General features: G+C 35.8%; 1 protein-coding gene across 1 annotated transcript; it reads right to left on the bottom strand.

The window, feature by feature from the left end:
- Positions 1–203: 203 nt before the first annotated feature.
- Positions 204–8111, bottom strand: LOC112732691 (puromycin-sensitive aminopeptidase). Its single transcript, XM_025781439.3, has 32 exons — positions 7879–8111; positions 7460–7540; positions 7288–7332; positions 7017–7157; positions 6829–6904; positions 6652–6731; positions 6422–6535; positions 6190–6264; positions 5970–6077; positions 5665–5877; positions 5494–5555; positions 5332–5359; positions 5155–5241; positions 5038–5063; positions 4741–4804; positions 4567–4647; positions 4343–4390; positions 4226–4244; positions 4048–4052; positions 3933–3944; positions 3791–3847; positions 3599–3708; positions 3445–3525; positions 3148–3331; positions 2530–2678; positions 2301–2439; positions 2048–2194; positions 1869–1950; positions 1591–1766; positions 1008–1235; positions 835–906; positions 204–524 (listed from the first exon to the last, which is right to left on the bottom strand). Exons 1-32 carry the CDS (start codon positions 7954–7956, stop codon positions 444–446), a joined length of 2949 nt encoding a protein of 982 aa, XP_025637224.1. The 5' UTR covers positions 7957–8111; the 3' UTR covers positions 204–443.

Raw genomic sequence — 8111 nt, 5'->3', positions numbered from 1 at the left:
AAATAATAATTCAACAAATATCAATGCTACCAAAATAGCCTGCTGCATTGGTATCATCACTATCATCGACTAGGAAGGGCCATAAAACAAAGGTTAATCACAATTCTCAAATCATTATTAAAATACCGAACCTGAAAGCAAAAGATGGCAACATGCCAAATTTAAATAGGAAACGATAAATAACCTACTTTATAAAACCGAGATAACCTTGTAATTTTTTTCCTCCATTTATTGCACATAGTGTTAATATGTACTATCTGAAATCGACGACGGAATCGAGTCACTACAAGAGAAAAGTAAGCATGGCATGCTTGAAAAAAGATAACGAGGTTATTCAGAATCGTCCAAAAGATTGCTCATTTGCATGTGCCTAGAAACCTTTATAAATAAAAGGAGCTTGGCGGTTTTTAATACCAGTCAAGTGATTAACACTTTCAGGTAACTTAAGCAGCTAAGCTTTTGGAAGCAATCTCAAACACATTCTCAGACAATCCATTAACGGACATGATCTTCTCCAGCTGGGCCTGCAAAAACCACCACAATTTTTGAGGCAATTCAAAACCCAGATATTTATGATATAATTCAGAGTTTAATTTTAATGCATTGACGGTGAAAAACATTCTACACAGTCGTCTAATCACATCTACTCTCTTAGATAACATTTAAGCAGTCAGTGTAAAATGATCGTTATTTTTCCTTATATAACATTACGTAATTGGATATACGTGTAAAACTGCTTTACACTGAGAGTGCATCAAAAATAAATTCTAATTCAAAGTATAACAGCTATTAAACTTAATACAGAAAGAAAAAATTAAATGTCATTACTCATACCTTGGCCAGTTTTTGTCTGTTCTCATCAAAACGCCTCCATCTTGAGAAGGCTGATACCATTCGTGACGCAACCTAACACAAAAAGGAAAAAGGATTATGCAAGGGATCATGTAACTGATGGATGACGCATTAATAAAAGAATTCATGATTCAAAGATGGCTCATGTGAAAAACCTGAGGATTAATTTTGTCAAGTTGCACAACAATTTCTCCCAAGAACTCGTAGCCTGATCCATCCTTTGCATGGAAGTTCACCGGAGAACCACAGAACCCTCCAATGAGGGAGTACACTTTGTTGGGATTGCGCAGATCAAACGCAGGGTGGTTTATCAGTTCCCGCACATTCGCAACATTACTGGGAACATCAGACATTGCTTGAAGGGCAAACCATTTGTTCACCACCTGGATACAAACACCAAGTTCAAAATATTAAAATAGAATATCCACCACATCACAGCACAAAATATAGATAGAAAATAGAACTGCATACATTTGTGTCTGAAAACATAAGAAATTGCATTAGCAGTCAGGGAACCAAGATAGAATTTGGTTTTGGAATTGTCAAAGTGCAAGTTTATCAGGCATCATATCACCATAGGAAGTTACAATTTATAACACATATATAAAAATTTCAAAAAAGGGGGCAAGATTTATTTCCAACACATATATTGTCGACAAGGGAAAAAACCACTATGAACAACCGAAAAAACAAGATTTATTTCCAACAACAGTTATAGATATAGAGATGGACGCTTACCAAGAAGTCATGTTGCCACTTGCCATAGAAGTCATGAAGAATATCATCACGGGTTTTACCAGGGTTCTGGGCTATGGCAGCCAGGGCTGCAAACTGCTCAGTCATATTTGTAGCAGTTTTATACTCATGTAGTGCTAGGTCAGTGTATTCTTGATCCTCAAGACATGCAAGATAAGCTATCAAATAGAATAAAGAGAGGGGGGAAAAGTTGAGATGAATTACCACAAGAACGCATGTAAATGCATCTTATATATAAAAGAAAAGGTATAGTGTCATACCAAGAGCAACATTCTTGAGAGCACGTCTGGCCATGTTTGGATGATCAAACACATATTCTCCTGAGCTCCTATTATTTTGCACCTGCAAAAAGGTTGACAATTGTGTACGTTACTAAGAGATTCAAACAGGGAAGAGTACAAAATATAAATTCAAGGCAGCTCCAGGCTCAAGGGCATACAGTGCTGAGGAACTCTGCTCTCAGTTCACTTGCAAGCTGCTTCCTAATGAAGGTTCGAACGGCATGAACAGCATCAGGATCTGCAACTTCCATCAAATCCATTATTTCTCCCTCACCTGGCAGGGTAATTGCCTTTGCCACAAATTCCTGATAATCAAACAACATCATGTCCAATCAAGGCATCAAAATGATAAACACTTCCTCGATAAAAAGACAAGGTTGAAAGATATACAAATGAATAATCTTAACATACTTTGTCCAGGCTAGAGTCACATAGAATACGCTTGAATCCCTCCACAAACTTGGGGTTCAGAACCAATGCTTTGTTATGTTGCAAATCGTTAACCAAGTTTAGCATCAGTTTACGTGCCAAAATTTGCCCAGCCTCCCAGCTAAATCACATACAGTAAGCCCATAATTAGATTTTTTATGTTATGAAATCGAAAAAGGAAAAAAAAAGGTGCATTTTGAAAAAGACAAACCAGTTGAATTCATCTGAATCGTTAGCTAGAAGGAAAAACAGATCATCATCTGTGAGATCAGATTCAAGACGTACAGGAGCACTGTATCCCCTTAACAAAGATGGAACAGGCCTCTCAAATATATCAGTGAAGACAAACTCTTCTTCTTTCTGCAGCATAAAAAAATATTCATCAATAAACTTATCAAATACTATGGAAAAGAAAAAGCACTACCATGCTTCCCATCCTATTCCATCTTAATAGATGCCAACCATTATAAGGATCTATGTTAAGCAAAATAAAGGTTGATTGAAAACACTGCATTTTTCTTTTTGTGTAACATTTTTATAATTTATTTCAAATATTTCCATACATAAGGGTAACAAAATAGTGATTGACCCTGAATTCATTGGCCTGTGCCATGCACTAACAGGAAAAGAGAAGGGGGGGGGGTCTGTTGTTTGGATTATCTATAATATTTTTTCAATGGAAGTTTCCATCTGTTTCCCGTTGACGAAAAAGGTTCAATATATTTATATATGCAAAAAAGTCCGCCTGACAGATGTAACAGGCTCAACACATCAGCTTAAAACATGAGTTAGCAAGAAATACAAAAAAGAAATGAAATTTCTTAACAACCTTGGTGACTCTAAGAACCGTATTGAAGACCGGTTGATTATTGCTTGAAACAGATTGCAGCGTCCCTTCATGATAAATAGTTGAAAGAGGAATGTCCTTGCCAGTTGAATCAAGCAAGCCTAGTGCAATGGGAATGAACATTGGTTCCTTAACTGGTTGCCCTGGGGTTGGTGGTATCTCTTGGCTGCCACATCAAACATAATATCAGGGATAAGTTACCCAAAATAAAAACAAAAAACTAAGTACCTGTAAACTACCCAATCAAAAAGGATAAATGAAAAGATGAAGCTTGTGTACCTAAACTTCAAAGAGAAAGTATGTGCTTCAGAATTGTAAGAAGTATTAACTTTGACACTAGGGGTCCCAGCTTGAGAGTACCTGCATGTTTGTTGGTAAGTTAATATGAAATTAACATGAAAATGCAGAAAACAAGTCAAAATGAAATACAAACCATAGTAAGAAATTTGCAAAATCTGCATCATTTGCATCTCTCATGGCCGCAAAAAAGTCTTCACATGTAACAGCTTGTCCATCATGTCTCTTAAAGTAAAGATCCATGCCCTAAAACATAATATCAAAATTAGCTACTTTGTGTTGCCTATAACAAGATTTAAAGAGGCATGGGATAAGCAAGCATTGTTACCTTCCGGAACCCTTGACTTCCCAGTAATGTTTTGTACATTCTGACAACTTCAGCCCCCTGATACATAAGATTGTAAGAACAAACTGCCCAAAAGCCACATGGACGTGAATGGATTTGAAATTTTTGGTGGTAGATGTCAAACCTTTTCATAGACCTGCAGAAAGAGTAAATATATCATGATAAACAATATGATACTTAAATAAGGACAAATGGATATAGCAGGGTAAAAAGTAGTTATTGGATAATGTGACACATACCGTCACTGCATTTGACATTGTTGATAGGGCCACATCAAAGATTGATTCAAAGAAGGTTGTCAAAAAGATGCCATATACCAGTGGCAGGAAAGCAGTTATCATATAGAAGATAGTAAAATTTCAATTTTCAAATATGATCTTGAATCAAACCAGAAGTTCTAAATGGAAAGAAACTTGCCAGTGTAGAAGTTGTCCATCTGTCAAGGAATAAGAAAAATATGAACACAAAATACACAGTGGAAACAGAAATTAAGTTTTGTACAAATGGATGAGGAAAGGGTTTTTAAATTCTGACCTTGATGTAAGAGTGTGGCCTCACTGGGTGAGCCATGGGACCTGCATCCTGGATATTCAGAGTTCAAGTATCATAATATATCCTAACATCATGTTAATTATACATTACAACTTATACAAGTAGTAGTTAAGATTTAAAGTAACAAAACACAGAAGGCATCACTGTCACTGCAACAGTTGCACAAAGTAACAGGTCAGAAATACAGAAAGAAAGGGAGAAATAACCTGTGGAAACTGGTAATTCCTAAGTTTAGAAACATCAGCAACCCGCTTTACAGTTCGACTTCCCATGTCAGATGAAAATTCCTGCCAACAATTAAAGCATCCTAATGCATTAAAAATACAACATAAGAAAAGTAAGTTCATCTCTCAAATTTTGGTACCCAGGCATAGCAGTACCTGATCACGGAAAACAGTAAGACCTTCCTTCAAACTAAGCTGGAACCAGTCGCGACATGTCACTCTGATATCATTACCAAATGAAATTCTTATTCTATGTCCAAAAGTAACTAAAGCAATGGAATGATAGAAACTGCAAAGACTTGGTAACAAACATCAGAAGTGTTCTCACTAAAACATAAGTTCATGGAAGTCAGAATTGAAGTAGGAGTTTTAAATAAGTCAGAAAAATTACGAATGGGAATAAGTATATGAAATCCTAAGTTCCAAGGGATAATCTGTAGTATGCAATTCTACCTGTTGCCAGTCCAGTTGTGGAAATACTGCGATAACAGACAAGAAACGAGCACTAGTCACAACCATGGTATAAGTTAAATGACTTTCCAGAATTGTTAATTTAGAATAGTGACAAACCTCATGGCCAATAACTCCCAATATTGCAGCATAATCTGCATCACTTGCCGTTTCAGGAGAAGCCAGTACAAGCTTGGAATTGAAGATCTACAGATAATTTTTAAGAGGGGAAAAATACTATAATGTCAAAAGTGAGAAGATAACCAACCAAGATAATGAGAACAGAAGTGAGCATACATTCAAGCTCTTGTTTTCCATGGCTCCCCTGTCCAATGCAAAATGTACACCAGATTACTTTCCTATACTCTTCTCATAAAATACAAGGGCAAAATAGGTTTAAGTTCAGATCTGATCTGATTATTCAAATTTCACAGCAAAAAAAGGGATGTTATAAATTACATGTTAAAATCTGGGACAGCAACAACGTTAAAGAGATCCAGGTCATATTCAAGTCCAAAAACCTGTTTGCAAATATAACACAACAAAATTCTTAAGATTCCCAAACAATGCATAATATCAATAGAAGTAATACATAGAAACAAACAAATTTGAAATAAAACTAATACTCACATCTTCATCCCACTTCATAGCAGCTTTCAGAGAATACATGGCATGCGCAGTCTTAGGCAGGTCATCTGCAGGGGTCCAGATTCTAAGGGAGACCTTCCTCCCTGAATGGGTAATAAACATGTCATCTCTGCTCTGTAATTGCCCAGCAACCAAGGCAAACAAATAGCAAGGTTTCTTGAAGGGGTCCTCCCAAACAGCATAATGCTTGCCATTCTGCAGTTGAGCATAAATAATATGCACGAAGAGTATAATGATTAGCAAACATTTAAATAGTTGTCTTAATATGCTGCTCAATAAAAGCTTACCTCCAAGTCACCTTCTTCAAGCAGATTTCCATTAGACAATAACACTGGATATAGCAATTTGTCTGCCTCAATACGAACTGTATATTTTGCCATTATATCTGGGCGATCCTGTTGGTTGATAGTCATTAAGTTTATAATAAAATTTAGTTCTATAAATATATAAAAAAACAAACAAATAAATAAACCAGCTTGGCATATTAATTCCTCTAAAGATGCCAACCTGATAGAATGTAATCTTACGGAAGCCTTCAGCCTCACATTGAGTACAGAAATTGCCAGATGACTTGTAAAGCCCCTAGAGGAAGCCAAACACATGGTAAGTACTCAAACTCGATATCATGAATAAAAATACGGGGGGAAAAGAGAAAGAAAGAAAGAAAGAAAGAAAGAAAGAAAGGGAGCTTATAATCAACGAAGCAAATAAATTCATAAGCATGGAAGATCTTATTTACCTCCAATGATGTGTTATTCTGGGGGTAGATCTCTGTAACGATTTCAAGATCATATCTACCACTAGGAGGGGAAAGGATTGTTAGATGGCGTGCATCCAACCGATAATCTTCCTCCTGCATATAAATATAAGAGATCACATTTAAAACAATGCTAGACAATACTCTGACCATCAGTCCTAACCAACAGCAAGTGACCACAATAGTAGTTAGTAATCAAAATAAATGCATACCTTCTTCAAAGCTTTGCCATTAACCTGAATTGACACTAAAGATAAATCTTGTCCATCTAAAACTAGTGGAGCAGAAGAACCTGTTGAACAGAAAGACCAATTACAAGCTATGAAAATTGACAATGTACATATTCTTATTAATAAACATGATCAAGAAAGGACCCATGATGAGCTAACCTTCAACACGAGGAAACACAGTAATTTTAGAGGTAACTATTGTCCTCTCCTCTCCTAAGGAAAATTTCAGAGCCACCTGTAGTGGTAACATGTAACAGCATAACACATGAAGACATTAAAAACAAAGACTATTTTGAAAATTAACCAAGAACGTGTGAAACACAATCAAATAACTATTGCATACTTACAGTATCAAAATAATAATCAGGCATTTTGTAATCCTTTAAGAATATTTCTTTCGGTGTCTCCATTTTAGGTTCTTCAACTTCCTTTGCCAAGTCCTCTGTGGCAACCGAACAAATTTGCCTCTTGCTGACTTGCTTGATCCTCTGTACAAATTACAATAATGTACAATCTCAGTTAATTGAGCAAGCAAACAATTCTTAACCTTCTGATAATGACCTGTAGAAACATTCAGGAAAGTAGAATATAGTGTTTAAATAAAATACATTAACTTACTGATTCTGAGGGGGAAAATGGGCAACACTTCCTTCGCAGATTGACCTGTAATAGTCACATGAACAGCTCGTTACAATCTTGAGACAAGATAAAAATCTCAACTTTTAAAAAATAAAACGCAAGAGAATTGAAAATGATGTGACGTATGAAAATGCAGAAAACAGAAAGAAACCTCTGGTGCAAGGAAATGCCTCAATCTGATAGTACTTTTTGCTGTATTCTGAAAACAATTAACGGAACAATTGAGCTGAAGCTGCAAAAACGAAGATAAAATCACCATATAAGTGCAACCAAACTAGAATAAGACCATGATATTCAATCTACACTTCCACAACAAAGTGAGATTCACCCAGGTGGCATTCATCCATAATCCATATTCCATGTAAGGAAAGATAGTCCCAGGTAAAAGAATGGAGCATAAGCTTCACAGAGAAAGTTTCAAAATTATTATTTATTTATTTATTTATTTATTTATTTATGTATTATTATTATTATTATTATTATTATTATTATTATTATTATTATTGAAAGCTTATAAGGACATAGAATCGGTGAAAAACAAAGCAACTGAAGATATGTGTGGATAATCACAGGAACAGGGGAGATCAAACCCAATAGGCTCCTCTTCGAAAAAGCCAGAGTCTTTGATGGCAGAACAAACCGTGCCATTTCCCGAACCCCTAAATTGGGACCTAATGAATTTTCCAATCAGAAAGACAAACAAACACACAAAAACCTTAAAACCCTAGATCAGTTTGAGCTCTCACTCTTTATAATGGGATTGGGGATAAGAGGCAATGAGGATAATTTCGAATTACAGCCAT

Source organism: Arachis hypogaea, chromosome 13 (genome assembly GCF_003086295.3).
Source record: "Arachis hypogaea cultivar Tifrunner chromosome 13, arahy.Tifrunner.gnm2.J5K5, whole genome shotgun sequence".
Taxonomy (NCBI): Eukaryota; Viridiplantae; Streptophyta; class Magnoliopsida; order Fabales; family Fabaceae; genus Arachis; species Arachis hypogaea.
The sequence above is the reverse complement of the archived record's forward strand: the minus strand, read 5'-3'. Positions and strand labels throughout refer to the sequence as shown.

Coding starts and splice junctions, on each gene's coding strand:
- LOC112732691 (XM_025781439.3), bottom strand. CDS start 7,956: ATGGCACGGTTTGTTCTGCCATCAAAGACTCTGGCTTTTTCGAAGAGG. Junction 6,905..7,016: donor CTGATTATTATTTTGATACT/GTAAGTATGCAA, acceptor TTACCACTACAG/GTGGCTCTGAAATTTTCCTT. Junction 2,195..2,300: donor GTGACTCTAGCCTGGACAAA/GTATGTTAAGAT, acceptor TTTGATTATCAG/GAATTTGTGGCAAAGGCAAT.